This window comes from Triplophysa rosa, linkage group LG21 (assembly GCF_024868665.1).
Source record: "Triplophysa rosa linkage group LG21, Trosa_1v2, whole genome shotgun sequence".
Lineage (NCBI taxonomy): Eukaryota > Metazoa > Chordata > Actinopteri > Cypriniformes > Nemacheilidae > Triplophysa > Triplophysa rosa.
In genome coordinates this window covers 10,037,508-10,057,493 of record NC_079910.1, presented here as the reverse complement: position 1 = coordinate 10,057,493, position 19,986 = coordinate 10,037,508, and the positions used below count along the sequence as shown (strand labels likewise).

Here is a 19,986-nt window from a genome sequence, read left to right as displayed (position 1 = left end):
TAGTGCTAGTGAGTCCTACACTTTCATAAAAACAGGGCAACCATCCACCCCACTGAAGGATATCATGTATATAACCAAATATCGGAAAACCTTGTGCAATGTTAATGTGATTGTGGCTTTCTTTTTTTATGGTAATGTTGTTGAATATGTCCTTTATTTATATTGTTCTGGTGATGTTTTGCTGTATTTAAGAACAACTGTCAAAATGAGTTTGCACTAATGTCAAATGGAGCAATACACTACTGTACATGAAATAAAGCTGTTTTCAGGTGGAATGTGAGTTTGATGTCAACACATTATTGATTGGTCATTACTGTATGGAGTACAATTTCAAGTTTCCATCATATGTCTTAATGTTACAGTAATAATAATAAAAAAATGTCTAATATTTAAAAAGTAAAACATTTTATAGGCTATTATAAACACAAAATAACACAAAAATAAAAACAGGATTATCATTTTCTCCATTTCAATCATGTTCGTCTTGCAATATCTTTAACTCACAGTTCAAAATGACATCCTCCTCCAGGAAGTGACATCACTTTGGTGGGAAAACAAAAGCACAACACCAGAAAGTGTTCAGTATGACTTCTACGATGCGTTGTGGTTTTAGTAAGTCTCAAATGCTCCATTCATGATAGATAAAATAACAGAAATAAATATTAAATGTTAGTTAGGTTAAAAAAAACATGCATTAAATTAAGTTTTTGACATTTAAAAGATACCAGAGCATGACCAGCTGATACAAAAATGAAAAGTAGGCTACAGTCGTTTTAAAGTTACACGGGGCAACTGCATGACAACAGCCTAATAAAGAGAGACGTTTAAATCATTTATCTAATTTGTGCAGAGATCAAGGTAAAATACTTAAACCAATGTCTCATATAGTGTAAGATAACAAGAGCAACCGCGATGGTTTTGGGATTAAGAGACGGGCCGCTCCGAGGCTCAGCCCATTAGAGTATCATTTGAAGCCATTCTCCCAGTGATTGATCTGAGCAGACAGCTGCGCGCTCTCGCTTTACCCTCCGTGACCTCAGCCACACGGCACGCACACCTGTGCTCTGCACTTACGCACACGTACAGACTTGGGCACTTCATCTGGTATGAGAGGGTCTTACGATAGCTTCGCCTTTGACGAGAAGATACTGTTTGAGTATGTAGCATTGTCTCATGTTATTTTGGCATGTGCGTATAACCTCAATAGCCGTCTGTTGTTAGGCAAAGTCGATGTCTAGCTCATGTCACTGAGCAATGCGCATGTCTCAAACGGAAGCCGCTCCACTTATGAGAGCTTATAGACCTAATGAATTTACATCATGGAAAGGCAGCTGCTGGTACAGCTAACACTACTCGTAACACAAATGTCAAAGCTTGATTTATTCACTTGAGCTCAGTTCTGTGACGATGCAGCTTGCAAGAAACCTACATTATAAGAACAAATTGCTTTAATTTTACAGAATGCAGAATGGTTTTAATTTACCAAATATTTTCTCTGTTTTAAATAAGATAAAATGAGTGCGTTTTTGATTTACATTACTTTTAGTAACAAACAGCCTAATTTGCACTGATCCAATGAACACAAACTCGTTCATTCTAAATGCAGTGTCGATGTTTGTTGCCGTTTGTTGGATCAGTGGGCAATGTTCATGAAATGTAATGTCAAGGTTTGTAAATTCACTTCAAAACCAGTTCTCCCAGTTCTTTATTGTCTTAAACTGTGTTATTCATAATCATGCTCCTTCCTAACATGCTCGAACATGCTTGTTTAGTGTCCTCAAACTAGCACTAAACTTATCTAAACAACTGCTTTGAAAATCAAGACACAAGACATTTACGTTACCAGTTCTGAAATGTATATCGCTGTTGTCCTTCTGAAACCTTGTATCTCCATATTTTGTGATTCTTGTTTTTTGCCATAAATCATATGTTTGTCACTGGGCTTTGAAAGAGCAAATTTCGACATCCAAGGTTTTGGAAGGACATCGACGATATAATTACGTTAACATTTCACATTCTGTAGAAATGCTGCATATGAGAATATAGTATATCACTTGCACATGCCTGAAACAAACAAACAATAAAACAGATGAACAACAACAACAAAAAAATGGTTTCCTCTGTTACACATGTTAAGAAAAACAAACCAAGAAAACTGTTGTATTCTTGTTCAGCAGACAGTGAAAGATGTGTATTCTTTTGCTTGTATAGTGTCTAAAACTCACCTTGTCTTACTGTACATAAGCTTAAGGTGTATATATTGTTAACGTGATCTTTGTACAATATACACAATGGCTAATAGACTTACGGGCAAAAAATGTGCGTCGCTGTGAAACTTTTTTATGATCAATGAACTGTACTATACGAAACTAGAAAGACAAAACTGTCTAATCTTATATAATAATGATACACTGAAACGCAATGAAACTAATGTCTGGGAAATCATTTTCATTTTTATTTGGCAATTACATGATTTCCTAGGAACAAGGAAGCAATTGGCACTTGAAATCTTGAACGTCACCTTTCCAAATCTAAAGTCAGTTTGACAAGTTAACAAGAAATTCCACAAAATATTCCACAAAAATGACACCTGTTTGATGTGTCCCTTCAAAGTCTCATTTATTCCACCTCTTGCACCCTGTTTTTTTGTACTGTGAGAACTCTGGCACCCGTGACTGTCTCTTACACACGTGGTTCATTAAAAACACCCCAAGGTGTGAAGTTAGCACCCCTAATGCACCCAGCGAGTCTGAAAAAACATTGAAGAGGGACTTCCCAGACAGCACCTTACCGATAGCCTTGCTGAATGCGCAGCTCTTGTGTGCGTGTGTGTGTGAGAGAGAGAGATCCTGACTCACAGTATACACACAGACTGCTGAGAATGGAGTACGTCAGTGCGCACAGAGCCTTATCATGATCTTACTTACATTTTGTCATAATGATGTATAAAGGCACAGCTTTGTGTGTTTGGGTCTTTTCTCCTTTTCTGTGCAGTTCTATAAAAAAATAGTGTAATTTCATTAACGTGATTTAAAAGAGAGGTAGCAGGTTGGGTGGTCTAACATCCAGGTCAAAGTGTTGCTGCAGTGAGTATTAGGGATATGAATCATAAGTGAATGGTGACTGAGAATTAAATATTTTTTCCTCCATTTGTTTAAAAACCTAGTACTCACGGGTTAAGCATTCAGTCCCATATGATCTAAACTATGTGCCCTAAGATGAGGAAATAAGTCATTGTTTTGAGTAAGATCGGATGGAGAGCTGCATTCACAAAATGTTTAAAGGAACAGTTCACCCAAAAATGAAAATTCTGTCTTCATTTACTCACCCCCAAAACTGTATTTCTTTGCTCTGATGAACACAGAGAAAGATATTTGGAAGAATGCTTGTAACCAAACAGTTCTTGGCCACCATTGACTACCACAGAAAATTTGCTTTATAAATTTCTTTGTTCTGTTGAACACAAAATAAGATATTTTGAAGAATGTAGGAAACCCAACAGTATTGGGACACTTTTGACTACAATTATATTTTTTCCTACAGGTGGGTCTCAGTGTTGGTTTTAACCTTTGACTGGTGTAACCTTTAAAAATTACCCAATTTGCATATATTGCTATGGGCGATGATGTGACATTTAACCCTATAATGATGCTATCGAAACTGTCCGTCGGGAACAGACAGAAACCCATATGACGATAAGTCAGATTTTCCCAGACTATGTCAGATGTTTGGCTGAATTTTTCCTTGAAAGTGCAATTTCCTTCAGGAGCCTCAGCGCTTGCTACACAGAGCACCTCATGACTCACCCTCAACTCATGTAGCTCTTGAGTGTTCCAGAAGTGTGCCGGGGAATGATCCAACATCATTATTTTCCATGACAGCTCTTAGCTGATACAAACAAAAAACTCTTTGATGTCTTTCATTAGCAACTTCTTTCTCATAATATTACAAAGAAACAGGCTATTTTTTAGTTCATAACATCCACTCAGTTTATGGACACATCAGATAAACCCTGTTTTATTGTGTATTGAAGTTCAGCTGTTTTTCCTCTGAGACAAATAAACTAGTAAATTCCTTCACGTGAGTAAATAAAGTATAAACGTGGCTGTTGAAGAAATGTGTTAGATGGAATGCGACAGTTTGGTGCCTCTGGCGTGACCCCGCTTACACTTCCTGGTTAGGCTGGTTTGATCAGCAGCACCCACACAGAAACAATGAATGGACGTTTAATTTTTGTTGGGTGAAAATATGTCATTGGAATGAAATCCAAAATATAATTAGGAAAAGCAGAAATGATTGGAATTCTCATTGCAGCAATAAAGAAAACAGGCCTAAACAGAATCCCGAAAGGTCTCAATCATTATTAAAAGCAGACAGGTTACATTAAAGAACAAAGGCAGCAGTTAGTAATTTAATTTGTTACAATTGTATACTTTGAAGCAATCTGCATGTCTGACAGCTCTGACACTACATCTGGGATACGGGATTAGATTAGACTGTATACAGGGAGTGTTGCTCTTTTAATTTGATTAGATCATATCTCACACATTTGCAAACATACAGGGACTTTGCTGTCACAGGCATGGCTTTCGTAGCAAAGTATACATGAAACGTGACTCCCTGCTCAAACATACTGTTTGTCCTTAAATGAACGTTACAGACATAGGCTATGTGCAAAAAGATAAACAAACACAAAATTGTGCACTGACCCATCAACCCAGTGACATACTTAAATAGAAAATATAAAAGACTGAAAAAGCCAAACAGGCAATATTAATTATATGTTAATTTAAGTAAACAAGATAAATAGCTGTCTTGTTTGTTAATTATGTTTGTTAATAAAGATGCTTAAATAGTTAAAGGGTGTACTAATCATTTCATGTTAATAAGGTCTTTATTTGTCACATACCAAAGTTAATATAGTTTACAAAATCTAAAACGATTCAAACATTTCTGCTATTGAAATCAAATCAAATATAGGCCTACATTTTTTTATTTAAATCAAACGAAAATTTGATCAAGTAATCAACTAAAGCAATAAACTAAAATAAGATTGAGACATTACAATTATACCTACAAATAAATAAAAACTAAACTGGGTAACACTTTATTTTTCGGTGCCCTTGTTACGTATGTTACATGTATTTACTTTAGTATTTACTATAAATTATGCATAATTACATGTAACTAACCCTAACCCTAAACCAAACCCTAACCCTAAATACTTCATTTTTATTACTCAGTACTTAAATGTATAATTACACTGTAACAGGGGCACTGTAAAATAACGTGTAACCCTAAACTGAAATGAAAATAAATTGTATAGCAATATAAAAAATAAGCAAATAAATAAAAAATGACAAAAGTACATAACGCAAATAACTTAAAATATTACTAAAACTACAATATAACTGAAAACAAAACTGAAATAACATAATGCTGCAACATATGTCATATGTAATATATAATGTAGTATGTTTTATCTTAGTTCCTCATCATTAACGCTCAATGTCTGTTTACAAAACAGTTTACATCTTGTTTATTTGTTTATAAATTCTGCTATAATTAGAAGCCTGTGGTCCTGTCGTCTCTATTTTAGTTTGACTTTGTTTTAGTTCGTCTAGTTTGATCTAATTCTGGATTCCTATTTGAGTCCCCTTAGAACTCAGATCAAATACGAGTACTCATCATTCGAGCTTACATTACTTCTGATAACATAAGAAATACACATTCCTTTAGGTCACTGTTTTCTTCAGGAATGTTTTCAGTACAAATACATACATTTCAGCATCCAGCCATCTTAAGTGCATCAATTATTTTGGGTGCTAACAAATAACATCACCCCCCATACCACCACCATTCAGAAGATGTCCATGTCCAGACATGTTTAATGCGACACCATCAGGCTCCATTCAGTCTTTAATACTCTTTCATCGTGTGTTCAAGCATTCAAATCAGTGCCATTTGCCCACTGTTAGGTGTGAAAAACTACACGTCCCCCTTTGTCATTTAGGCTTTATTTAGTGACGGGATCTCACACAGAAGGTGTGAATTTCATTGCCCTGCCACCCCCCTGCACACACCTCCCAGAGTCTCCGCCCACTGACACACTCGCTCTGTTATTCACTCGTGCGTCTGCTGGTCCGGTATCAGTCTCGCAGCTTTGTCATACAGACAAGCTCACTCCACAGAGATTGGATTACAGAGGGGATCGCTGAAGTCTTGAAGTCAGACACACTCTCGCACATTTTAATCGAGAAGACACTTTTCCAGGATCAACATGGGGAGTAGTATGTCCTGTGTCCCCCAGCACAACTTTAGGTTCTCCAGCAAGAGTTTCATAAGGAGGAACAGGTAAGAACAAAACTACCTTGAGAATAGAGATATTGGCACCTGGTACCTAAAGGATTTGAGGATGTAATATAAACATTTTGTTTTGTGATATTAAGATGAAAAAGACTGAGAACTACACGTGCTGTATTATATATGGGTAGTTGACAAATAAACCCAACGTATCCCATGGTGTGACAGCAACATTTTAGAAAGCAAATTTATCTTCATTGTTAGTTTTTCTATTCGAATTTTTGCTATGTCACACTACAGGACACATTTACGGTCTTAACTACCCAAATACATCGTGTATATCTATAATAGAAAATCATAATAGTGTGAATTCAGGTAAACTGAGAAACATTTGACATTAAGTCCCAATCTTCCGGAATTCACACTATTTATAGTTATAGACAGTAATACCAGGACTGACTGATAGGATGAACACAAGCTGATAGTTTTAATTCAGAGGTGTAATGATGATGCCTGTAAATGTCATTAGCTCAGTGTCAGTTCTCAGTTCACAGGCCGACTGATCCACTCGACTGCCGATTGAATTCACAAGTGTAATGAAGTTAGTCGACTCCACATCTATTTCCAGTGTAGCCTTCAAGCCAGAGCATCACATCTCATGTTTCTTTGGTTTTTGAGAGAATTGGCTTTATTGTACTGCTGGTATGTGCACGTGACAGCGATCTGTGTAGTTTGCTGCTCTCCACAATTTGAAGAACTCTTTGAAGTATTTGTCTGTAAAATAGGCAGTTGGCCTACTTCAGCGTTTGTCTGTTGCGTTTGATTTGCATACGCTCTGAAAGTAAGTTATTGGGTTCAGTTAGAGTCCCATAAAAAAGCCTTTGTGGTTCTACAGCGATTAGATCAGATCAGAGTTCAACGTAGTGGCCCTTTGAAAAGCCACACTAAACCTGAGTACACATATCAGATTAGAAATAAATCCAACGTGCGGTGGCAGTTTTTAATGGAAACGACCCATTTGTCACTACAACATTGCCTGCATTCTCACACAGAGTTATTCTCATTCCAAACTTGCGTTTTGAATGTCACCGTCATAGTTTCATCACTTTTACGAGCATATTCTGTGTGTACGGAACTGCCTACAACATGCATTCTTCTCCTGAATGAATTCTCCGGATGCCAAACATGTTCATCACCGAGCCCCAGTAAATCACCGATACTTCCCATCATTGTCTGCATGAATGAACCCAGTGTTGTTATGCTAATTGCATTCAAAGCAGAGACAGATCAACAAAAGAGAGAAGAAAAACGTGAGAGTTAGCCAGGCTGACACCGACTTCCTTGGCTTATCGCTGTGCAGGAAGATCTTCATTATATAGATCTGACACTAATGATTATAAATGAGGGTCATGGGTAACAAAAGACATTTCATGAGATGAGCATTGTGGTTTGTAACATAAGCTTTATTGTTCCTGCTCTTTAAATGGTGCGCAGACAGATGTAAAACTGATATGTTGGCTTGTGCGAGCTGAGGGGCAACTGGTAAAGAATGGAGGTATAATGGTGATGTAATCTTTTGTGTGAGACGCAGGGTAGCCGAATCTTCTCAGACAGCTTGACTCAGGTCAGAGTAATTAACTGATCGTTTCGAGTCGAGATAACCCGTGATGTAGGGTCACGTCTAACTTTGAGTTCTTATAAAAAGACTGCTCGACTAAGTAGTGTGTCTGTCTTCCGAGCAGCAGCCGTCTCTTCCGGAAAAAGTACCCGCAGGAAGGGCAGGAGAAGTCCAACAGCATCATCAACATCCTTTGCACCGTCACCCCCAGAAAGGTGAGGAATTTTTCACGTGCAGTAAGGAGCTAGCAGGCGAGCTGGAGCTGAGATTAGGGTTTAACTTTTAACACTATGTTGATACAGGAAATGTCACCCAAGGACCTTCAAACCATCGAGAATATCAAATGGGACCCTCCGTTCCCATATGACCCGGTCAACGGCTGGAAAAAGAGCAGCATTAATGTCAAAAACTATGGCAGAATGATCCACAGTTCCAAAGTCCGTTTCCGCTTTCTGCACTGCAAGGTAAGACCATCAAACTTTCAACTCAATACAGTGAGACACAAAGTATTTGGACATTTTAGCCCACAATGTATGATATACTGTACCAAATCAAGCGGTAAATAAATAAAACACTTTTAAAATAAAATATTCAAATTGATAAAACAATAGATATATTCTGCAAAGACGCATGGTATTAGGATACTTTCTGCTTGTCAAACGTTGAATTACACCTGTTGTCATAAAACACCTTTGTGAACTTGAGAGGAACTCACATCCACAAAAAAAATTCCTTGGTCAATTGTTTAAAAACAACCACAACAAAAAAACAGCTCAAAAAATTCTTAGGAAAAGTGTGACAGTGTGTCAGCAGATGTCACTTGGTTTGATGTTTCATAGCTAATGCAATGACATATTTAAAATATCATTTAAAGGGACAGTTCAGCAAAAAAAAAAATTCTATCATCATTTATTCACCCTCTTGTCATTTCAAACCTTTCATTTCTTTCCTCTGCAGAACACAAAAGAAGATGTTTTAAAATGTTGACTTGCATTGGTTTTGCGTCCGTACAATAGATGTGAATGGGTACCGGCGTTGTTCGATTACCAACATTCTTCAACATATCTTCTTTTGTGAACATTTACATTTATGCATTTGGCAAGAAAGTCATACACGTTCGAAACAGCTGTGAAGGCCACTTACTCATAATTTATGAGATAAGATGAGCTAACACATAACAAACAGGTGGATGATACAAGACATGAATTAAACCCTCTCTGTGAGAATGACGTCTGCTTATTCACTGATTAATTGTTGCTCAGTTTGGGGAAAAGACAGCGAGTCAGAACACGTCGAGATGAGCGCTGTTGTGAAATCACTCGGAGACGGAGAGATTACCTGGGGCAGGAGCGTTCTGATCAAACCACTGATAGATTACACACAGCCTCTGAAGCGTGGGAATCTCATTCAGTTTGTTACTGTGAGGTCACACTGGGGAAAGAAATAAGTGTGGATGTGAAGGAAGGAAAGAGAAAAAACCCTAGAAACAAGAAAAAGATATGAGGGTGGGGTCAAAGGGGAACACAGTGTACAAGAAAAGTTACCTAATAGTATTTATGTCAATGGTGTGTTCTGTAACTTGCGGTAAAGCCGAGTCCTGGATCAAATGAAAGGAAATGAGCTGGCCAAGATAAATCAATGTCAGTGGCTTTACACTAAGCTCAGAGATCGCAGAGCAAACACACACTGCTCAGAAAATATTGACATGAGACTTTTAACCCTTATAACAGTTCAAACATTATACTTTGTCTTCCTGTTATATGTTTTTGATTGATATATGATCTGTATTATGTCTGAGGCGAAGATGCTTAAATACTTGTTTTTGTTTCATTAAACTCCTCAACTTTTATCAGATTTAAAGAAAGCTTGCAAGAGATAAAAAATCTATTAATCCAATAAGGCTAAAGTTCTGCCAGTATTAACACATCATGATCTCTGTGTTTGTGTCTGTTCTCTCAGGATGTGCATGACTGCTACCTGGATCTGTTTCAAACACACCTCCATTTTGTCTCCAACAACACGACTGGACTCACATACCAGGTAAAAGATACTTTGCATAGCATCTATTCAGTTTGTTCACAATAAACACAACAAACAATGCATACCTCAGGTAGAAATTATAAAGAGCAGCCATATATGGCCATGCATCTGTCATTGCCTTAGGCGCGAGCCTGACAGAAACGGAAATAACATGGTTTTGGGGTTTTATGGGTGTGATATAATGATTTGTGTTAAAAATGGCACATTTGATTGTAACAAAATCTCTCTCTCTATGGTGACCTGTGGTTTATTACATCTGCGATAGCATTTGTAATTGTACGTCAATGGGAAGTGACTTGTCAGTCAATGTTCATTAATCTTGATGGAGTATTATGCAATATTGAACGTGTTAAAGTGGCTAATCTTTATCAGTGGCAGAAGCACAAAGTCTAAAACTGATTTTATATTAGGCCTACATAATATAATATATTTAAGGGATACTTCACCCAAAATTCTGTCATCATTTACTCACCCATAGATTGTTCCAAACCTGTATACATTTCTTTGTTTTGCTAAACACAAAGGAAGAAATTTGGAAGAATGTCAGATCTCACGCACCATTTCCTGCCATAGTAGGGAAAATAAATACTATGGGAATCAATAGGGGGTGAGATTTGACAATCTTCCAGATACCTTCCTGTGTGTTCAGCAGAACAAAGATATGTATACAGGTTTGGAACAATCTTATGGTGAGTAAATGATGACAGAATTTTCATTTTTGCGTGAACTTTCCCTTTAAGCATTATGAATTACAGACTGTAAATAATAATAATTAATAATAATTAAAATAAATAAATAATAATTAACCGCTATTTATTTTTTTGCAATACAGGGGACACTTCCACTAAAAGAGCTTACTATTTGCAAGGTGCAGAATAGGAACAGCTTTGGTGATCCACAAGAATTTGCATGCCAGATAAACGGTGAGTGTGCTTGATAAGACAGAGAAAACAAGGAAAGAAACACAAGATAAAACAATGGAGATTTGGCGTTAGAGATCATGTTTCATACATATAGACCCTTCGTATGACGTTACAAAAATGTATGAACAAAATACAACCAACAGAATATTTATAACTGATGTAAAATGTGAAACAAATATCTTTATGATGTAATTACATAATAATATCACTAATAAATAAATAAAAACTGAAACCAGAAGTGCTTCTGGACCAGTGTTTACATCTTGCAAAGTGGTCTATATTTGAGTTTTATTTCTCAAATAGTTACAATGATTTTATATTTTCAATGACTACTATTTAGTTTCTTGAAACGTCTAGAATCATCTAAACATTGTTGCTTTGAATGTTATTTTGAGGATATATGTAGTGACTCTTGAATAACAAGTAAACAAACATGGGGTGACACATGCATCGTAAACTTATCCAAACCACTTCCCACGTTCAGACATTCCAGAGGTTTAAAAGTACTCAGGACAATCCTATAGGCTAACTAGAGCCTCGTCCATTTGCCACTAGTTAAAGGAGGGTTAACCCCCCTTGTTATATGACAGGTGCGCTTGAACTCACTTAGCTGCAGATCAGTGAAGGTCCTTTCCCTCTTCATTTATGTCACGGTTAAACTAAACACACATTCCAGAGCAGTGAACCTAAACAAGGTCTGATGGTAAAGTTTGCTTATAAAATCTTTATGAGAAATTACCACGTAGGACATATTTACTTTATTGGTTTGTCATGCTGAGCAATCCACAAAACAATGTTTCACTTTCCCAGAAATCTCATGAGTCAATGTGGCTGTGATTAAAATAAACAGAATCCAAGGGTTTTAGGATGTTAATCCCACTCTCCGAATTACTGAATGAATCCTTTCATTTGGCACTATTTCAGATCTCATACAATTTTTTACTGTTTGGGGTTAAATGGTGACATCAAAGAAACTTAACATCTATGCATTGCTGGAAAAATGACCAAATCTTTCACACTCACGCACATGACCCAACTGTGAAACACATCACACCTTACCGGAACTGAGTGTTCAGGGCAGGTCTGAGTGTCTGATATCTCTGCTGATAAAAGTCGGAATGCAGGCCTGATAAAAGGCAGATTCCAGATTTGATGCATTCTTTCAGAATAGCTGTTCTCAGGACAGCTGGTTTACTACAAAGGTGTGGTATGTTGTAATGTAAAGAGCTCTTGAAACAGATCTTTCGCTCTCGGCTTTTAGAAATGCCACAAGATCCACAATGACATTTTGACCTGAAACAGACCAACTCTTATTGTTGTGCAATGTTTAGTAATATTCAGCAACCTGTTAACAAGATCCAGATGGTCGCTGGTCATGTGCTCATGTGACCTAACCTCTAACCCATGTCTTTGACCTTTGTAGGGGTCAGCTTGAATCCTATCATCGTCTACTGCTCAAAAGAGGAGGAGTTGAACAACTGGTTCAGCCTTTTGAAAGAACAAATCCTGGCCAATGGAGGCAATCCAATCGCACCTGAAAGATACTCTAGAATCAAGGTAATTCATCTAATCTGCATGACCTGTATTCGCTGCCTGCCAAACTGTGTAAAGTATATGACTGTGATGAAGATGAAAATGGTAAAAAGGAGGTGGCAGGTAAGGTTAGAGTGACTAACGCTGGTTATTGTTCTCCAATAAGGATTTCATCAAGGGAGTGGTTTCTTTTGTGGTCATCTTAGTTGGGTTTTAAAAAGGCATGTTTTCTTGCCTGTTCTGACACATCGACTATTGCAGCAAGTGATGTCAGAGCCAAACATCTACATCCAGTAATTAGCTGAGACATGTAATTTCTCTGAAATCTCTGGTCCACTCCTTTATTGCTCCCGTATCGTGACAGGGCGCATTATGCTGATTAAGCAAATCTGTCTTTTGATCTTAAATTACGTGTTTTTTCTGTAAAGGTGCAGTGCTCAGAGGAGACCGCAGTAGGAAAGGAGGAGTTGAGGAACTCCATCAGTAGAGAGCCCATCTATGAATGGGAAGGCTCACAGCGAGAGAGTCTGGGGCCCATCACATACGCCACAAAAGTCAGATTGCAGCACATGCCCTGTCAGGTAAGACCTACCTAGAATGTTCTCAACAGTCCTAAAATGTTCTTTTGACAGAGGAAATGTGGCTATATTGTTTTGAAGAGGAAAGCAAATGCTATCTGTTAGAAATTCAAAAACGTTCAGCAAAATATTACAGCACATAACGACAGTAAAATTACAGTAAAATACATTATGCAGAACAATACATAATTTATCTCATGAATATACATATAGGTATTTTACTGCAATTTTACTAATTAGGGTCCAAGTTTTATCACTCTAAATTAATTTTTTAAAACTTTATTAAAGCAAATAATTACAGTAAAATACCGTATACATAGATGGTTTCATTGGACGCATGCGCCTGGCCCGAAGTTAACTTCCGGTCTGTGTTTGGTTATCGGTCTAGCTAGTGGCTAGTAATAAAACCATTTATTTTATATTTAATTTATAATAATATTTTTGATTATTTTATTGTATATTAATTGTATTAAATTACATGAAAACTACACAACAGTTATTGATTCTTCGAGGAGGTCTACCTGAACTTAAGTTTGGGCCACATGACAAATAATTTCATGAATGCAAAGGCACTTGAAAATTGTGACAGAATCATCATATTCCATCATATATTCATTTTCGAACTGATCTAGATTTAAAATATTTGTATTGTATTGTTTAAGCATGAATATAAACTTGTTTTCTGTGCACTATTTAAGATCTGCAAACTTTGCAAACATATTTTTTTGTTATTTTGACCAGTTTGTCCAGTTTCAAATTTCTCCAAATGAATGCAAACAAAAAAAGATATATTTTTATTTTGAATGTGGCCTTAATGCTGCCACTAGCTCACAGAATAAAACATGTAAACATTATAAATACTAAACAAACAAAAAAACGGCAAATAATTTTGGAGTGCTCTCTAAATTTGTTCTGCGGCTGTTTATATGGAAAGATGGATATTACATTACAGTTAAGTGTCAGATCCCTTTCTGTCCTTACTGTGACCTCACTGTACACACTGTAGCACTGCGCAACACCTGCCGTTAACTCTCGGAGAGATCTATGGATTGAAAGTGTTTGCTCTTAACATGAGGGAGGGTCTAAACTCACTTCTACACTTTCTTGAGAGGGGTAGCAAAGCTCACTGTACAGTCAGGGTCACTAAACTCTGTGTTGGTACGGCCACTTTCACAAGCCCTCATTAGTCAAAGTCTGCCTGGTTTCAGCTGGTCTCCTTGAACTGACAGCATACAACACAAAGCATGCCAGTTTATATACTATGGCAGTGCAATGTGATCAAATATGCGAACCTTTTCCCAGAGAGAGAGAATGAAAGAGAGAGAGAGCGAGAGAGAGAGGGTGAGCAAATGATAGTCCTTCTTAAAAGGACCGTGAGAGTCGGCTAGTGAAGAGGGCGTGTAAACCAGTTGCTTTCCTCACGGACTGACCTGACTCACCCAACAGCTGTCTTTGAACACACCCTGAGAAGAACTAAGACGCACAATCACAGTCAGAGCGAGAATTATGGGAAATTTGTGCTTCAAAAAATGCTGTGCAGTGATAGAGATCATCCTTCTAAAAACTTGGAATCGAATCACCTATTATTGACAGACTGTCATTCACATTTTTTATGTCTCTATTACATCTAACAAACTAAATATATTTTTTGCATTTAACCATGTTTAAATCAACCATGAACATTTTCCAACAAAATCAAAGCTGAAAATCAGAGACGTTAAATCTAAATATTGTCGTCTGCCTACAGGAGCAGTATGACCGACTCCTGGTGCTGTACCCCCACTATCTCATCATTCTGTCCGAAGAAAGTGATGGCCTCTTCTACAAGGTAATTCCAAAACTTAAGTCTAACCTAAACTTTTTTACCTTGAAAAGCACAAGCTGAGATACAGCTGCATCTTTCTGCAAAGCTAACGTTGGAAACAATCTTGTATGTGTTTGCAGGGAAAACTTCCTCTCAACATGATCACGGTTACAACTCCCTGCCAGGACATCAAACCCAACACGTTCATGATTGAAGGTGTGTTAAGAATCCCTCGAATCCATTTTTATTACGGGATGCTGTTCTTGACAAAGATCTGATACGTGTGCTCATTCTGATTGTTTATGTGATCGTTTCCTGTTTTTGCACACATGCGCTTCTCTGACTCTATTGATGTTTTGTTGTTAGGGAAGCTGATCAATCCCATCGTCGTGTCCTGTCTCGACAAGAGCGAGTTCCACGACTGGATTCGGTATTTCAAAAATGCTGATGTCCCCATCCTGAGCCCTCCTCCCCCCGTGTATGACATCATTTACACGCCGACACAGAAACAGGTGAGCAAAACCGTACTGAAAGTGTTATGGTGTAGAATGCTCGAGGTCGCTGTTAATGCTGTGAGATATTCACTCTCACCTCTGTTATTCTCAGGCTCCAGAGTTTGACAGGTGGAGCGGCAGCAGCAGAGAAGCCACTGACCTGCAGCGACAGCCTCAAGACAAGCGCAGATCCCGTGAGCTCCAGCTGCCCGCTGGTGATGACAACTCTATTTCCCCCGGTTACACGGAACCTCTTTGTGTAAGTGTCTGTCCCAACAGTCCAAACCCACTAATGTCAAACTGGGAACATGATATTAGTTCAGCTGCAACGTGCTTTTATAAGGAAACTCATTTGTGTTTTAGTGCTACACCTCTGATTTAATATTGTGTAGACATTTGGTGTGATATCTGGTCAGGCGGTTGTTATCCGCAGGTTTAAAATATGTAAAGTCACCACAGTATTCATAAGAATGACTCACGTGTATATTTTGGTGGAGCGGCACATGTGGTTGTGAACAAGATTGGAAGTGTTGCAGCTGGACTGTTAATAATTAACTTTTGTCTAGATCATTTCCCTCAGGTCACCATGAAAAGGCTTGCGTGGAATAGAACTAAACATCCTTAAAATGTCTCATTCATTGTATTGCTCAGTACTGCACTGCAGAAAATGAACCTTTTTGGATTTTTTGGAAACAAATAATTTCTTAATTAGTATTTTTGTCTTCTTTTGCAGTACAAATATCTACAAATTCTTAAATCAAGATACGTTTATAGTACTAGAGACCCAGATGTAATTACGATAAGATTATAAAAAAGTTTATCCTTAAAATAAGCAAAAATTTGAATTAAGTACTTAATAAAAAGGTAAACTTAATTCAGGTTTTTTCTTTATTTATTGGTGAATATTTTTGTTTGTTTTAAGCTTCTTTTTCAGAAAACAAGATTAATATAAGATCATTTTGCTTCAGAAGAAGATGTATCTTGATTTAAGAATTTGTAGATATTTGTACTGCAAAAGAAGACAAAAATACTAATTAAGAAATTATTTTTTTGCTGTGTACAACCCCTGAAGATTATACGCTGCAAAAAAATCAATTTCTTACAAAAGAATGACTTCTTTTTTCTAGTACAAAAAGGTAAATATTTAAAACAAACAAACAAAAAAAATCTGCCTGTCGGGTAAGAAAAATGAACCTGAATTAGGTACTTAGGAAAAAGGTTCAAAGTTAATTTTCTTATCCCATTTGCAGATTTTTTGACTTTTTAGAATATTTAAGAATATAGAAGAATTTTTAGATATTTGGACTAGAAACAAAGACGAAAATGCTTAGTAACAAATGCAGTGTATGGGTCGTGGTATACATTTGACTTTTTTGGTGTGTTAAGCGGGGGTTTTTTCATTTAAAGATTCCAAATATTAATATTCTTGAAAACCTCACAATTGAGATTTATGTAAACATACATAAAGTACATCAGATTTGAGACAAGAGCATGTGTTGATTTTCAGTCTGGACATTCTATCACACCTGCTCATTTATTTAACACAGACAGACCATTACACCCCTTAGAAAACCCTTATATTACACCCCTTATATTTTAAAATAACATATTCTCATTGTTTGTTCACAGTTCATTTCAAGCAGACCCACCTCCTCGGACACTCAATACTCTGCTCATCTGGGAAGCCGGAGCAGCAGCTTTTCCTCTCGTGCCAGGCCCACACCAGACCACCGACCCGTGTCGCTCCGCTACTCCTCCCCTTCACGATCATCATACCTGTCCACAGAAGCACCCATGTCACCGGTTTACAACACACCCTACACTTCAGTTCACTGCAATGGCCCCGTTCAACGTGTGGAGAAAGCTCCACTAGTCAAGGTAAACCCTTATCTTTAGGTAAATTGAGCACTGTTTAGTTTTCAACCGTGTGAATTTGCAATGCAAATTAAACCCTGAAGCATTTGCGATTTGCATACAGGTTATTCACGGTTTAACTCACCGGCTCAGGAGACACCATGCATAACTTAAACGTGTCTTCCCTTGTTAAGTCTAACAGCTGGAGCACATCGCAGACACCTAGCAAACACCAGCTCATAGTTCCTCACCGGCACTCCGACTTGGTCGGCCACCGCAAACCTCTCTCACCCCTTTACGATGACCCCAGTACCCCTACAATGTATCCTCTAGAAGAGAATCCTGCGCAGGCATCGGTAAGTGGGTCAGGATATCAGATCCGCTCTCTCAATTTACATCAGTGACTTTGGTGACCAAACACGCAGAAAACAAGGGTGCTGATTTGATGAGCTAAATGGAAACTGTGGAAAGTCCACACAGACCGCATGACTAATTGAGTGATCCGGATGCATAATGAAAAAGGCCGCAGAGAGAATAAGACCAAGTGTGATCCTTCGTAACATGCACATGTAGACAGCTGTGTTCTGGAAACATTTGAGACTGATGTTATTGCATGGAAAGCGAGTTTGCACTTGTTCGGATTTTAAAACCCCTGATTGCATAACAGGTTTAAGACTAGATCCTATGAGCAGATGAATACATCCGGATAAATTCACTCACTGTGCTATCCTGCTATCCTAATTCTGATTTTGGTGTTGGTATAAAAGCTGGTACTGATAATGCACATTTTCCTGTTAAACAGCACTCTTCTCAAAGCTTCATGGAGCAGTCGTACCCCGCTCTCCTTCCTTCCTCCTTCCGGCTGTGCACTCCGCCCCCTGGAAGAAAAAACAAATACAGCCCGGCTCCGGGGCCCGAGGTGGCCAGCAGCCAGTGGTCCGATGAACTACGTGCCCAGGCTGTTGCCAGATTGAAGATGCTGCCTGCTCCAAACCGCCAGCCAGAACACAACCATGTCTCCCAGGTAATGAGCCTAAAACATATTGTATACGTACGCCTTTGAACTGTCCTACAACACTAAAAATGTACTTGCTGATCTTCTAAATGGCATACGAAACTAAAACTATGTTCTGTTGGCTTTCACAGAGAGGTTTCTCAGGACATACTGTCATGGGCACGCAGCAGATATCTTACAGTTACTCACCAGGTGAGAATTTTGGGCATGTGGAAGTTGGGAGATGGTGACGGTAGCACAATGGCACACTAATATACACGTTTCACTGACATAGAAACAGAACTCGATATGCTAGATAAGTTTAGCAAGTTGTGTGACTAGTTTTGCGACTACAGTTCGTGTTTGGAGCTTGAGATAATGACCTAGATCAGAATTATGTTTAATAGACTAAATCAACTAAAATCGTTTTAAAATTATAGCGTATTCTTTGTGAACAATTGTCTTGTCGAATTAAGCCACACCATGCACGATATTACAAACACATAACCATATAATCCACTGTGACAATTTCCCACACTCACAAGACGGAGCTAATAGTAATAGGGTGGTTTGAGAATGACCTTTTCCAGCTCACACACACATTTGGTAGGGTGTGGAGGGCAAGGCATAGATGTTAGATGGGATGTGGAAATAGAAACAAGAGTGTAGATGAAGGGACATGTGTGTATGTTGGTGTGAATGTGTGTGTGATGTAGCTCAGACCGAGAGTATTTTAAATGACAGCACTGCAGGTGGCACATGAGAGGAAAGACGAGTGAAAGGAAAGAATTACCGCTGGGTGTGATTTAAAGCTCACAAGTGGGAGATCTTGCAGGACATCAAAGACCCTCAGAGGCACAAGCAACGCATTAGATGTTGTCATAAATTAGGACTTGAAGATGGCTCAGTTTACTGACCTTGGTGTGTGGATTCTGATTTAACATTTGAACATATTGAATCATAGCATTAGACACATTTAACTCATAGGGTAATGAGTAACATTTATGTCATCATTGTTTATTTAGTGCAAATAACTAAATGATTTGCGCTTGTTCCGCACAGAAGACAATTCTTACCTTCAACCAATAGAACCAGATGATCAGGAAATGGACTATGATAACATTTGGGAGTTTGACCGTGATAATAGGATGATTCAGCCCCTGCCTGGAACCTCACCACACCGGACACCGGCTCACTTTAGAGCCCAAGGCCTGGGCGCTATGACAACACAGCAGAGATGGTCATAAAAGAGAACAATGGGCTTTTGCCCATCCGGACTTGCACACATAGCAGAATAATCAAAGCCGCGCACACACACACACCTTAACTGTGGTCCAGCATGCCAAAGTGAAGGTCTCACACTGCATATTCAGTTTATCTACACATGAACTATTTTGTTCATGTAGTTTCATATCATTTTCAGGTGATGGTTTAAGACTGACTGAGTCTTATTTTTAATATTGATCACTGCTGTATGCATTTAATTTAAACGTGTACTATGTGCATTTATGTAAATAAGAAGGTTGTCCATTAGTTGAAATAGTTGTCCTTTTTTTAAAAAAAAGTAGCATTTGGAAGTTCTTGCATTTAGTTTCTGCAGACTTTTGGACACTGTAAGGATAACAGTTTAGGTACACAGCAGATGTAAATATTTATTTAATATTTAATAGTTTATATATTATCAATTATTATTATATTTCAATATGGTTTTCTATAGTTTTTATTCTGTGGGAATAGAACACAGCTGTAACGCTTCATCTGTACACTGTAAATATAAAAGTGTGGTTTACTTTTGAATTGTTTACTTTTTTTAAATAAAATGATATTCTCTGAAGAATTTTACCA

The 19,986-nt window shown here is 37.9% G+C and overlaps 1 protein-coding gene across 2 annotated transcripts; it reads left to right on the top strand.

The window, feature by feature from the left end:
• The first annotated feature begins 6,142 nt into the window (after positions 1-6,142).
• Positions 6,143-19,980, top strand: plekhn1 (pleckstrin homology domain containing, family N member 1). 2 transcript variants are annotated; one of them, XM_057319642.1, is made up of 16 exons: positions 6,143-6,354; positions 8,046-8,136; positions 8,224-8,385; positions 9,881-9,961; positions 10,794-10,884; positions 12,308-12,441; positions 12,846-12,998; positions 14,743-14,823; positions 14,940-15,015; positions 15,166-15,311; positions 15,406-15,552; positions 16,923-17,171; positions 17,342-17,503; positions 17,950-18,171; positions 18,294-18,354; positions 19,207-19,980. In XM_057319642.1, exons 1-16 carry the CDS (start codon positions 6,281-6,283, stop codon positions 19,386-19,388), a joined length of 2,112 nt encoding a protein of 703 aa, XP_057175625.1. In that variant the 5' UTR covers positions 6,143-6,280; the 3' UTR covers positions 19,389-19,980. The 2 variants fall into 2 exon arrangements, with proteins under 2 accessions (XP_057175625.1, XP_057175624.1); XM_057319641.1 differs by having other exon boundaries at positions 19,204-19,980.
• Positions 19,981-19,986: the final 6 nt, after the last annotated feature.

Bases quoted from the DNA above. Each gene is read 5' to 3' on its own strand.
- plekhn1 (XM_057319641.1), top strand. From the start codon at position 6,281: ATGGGGAGTAGTATGTCCTGTGTCCCCCAGCACAACTTTAGGTTCTCC. The intron at 15,553-16,922 runs GTAAGTGTCTGT...GTTTGTTCACAG, and splicing joins GTTACACGGAACCTCTTTGT to TTCATTTCAAGCAGACCCAC. The intron at 17,504-17,949 runs GTAAGTGGGTCA...CCTGTTAAACAG, and splicing joins AGAATCCTGCGCAGGCATCG to CACTCTTCTCAAAGCTTCAT.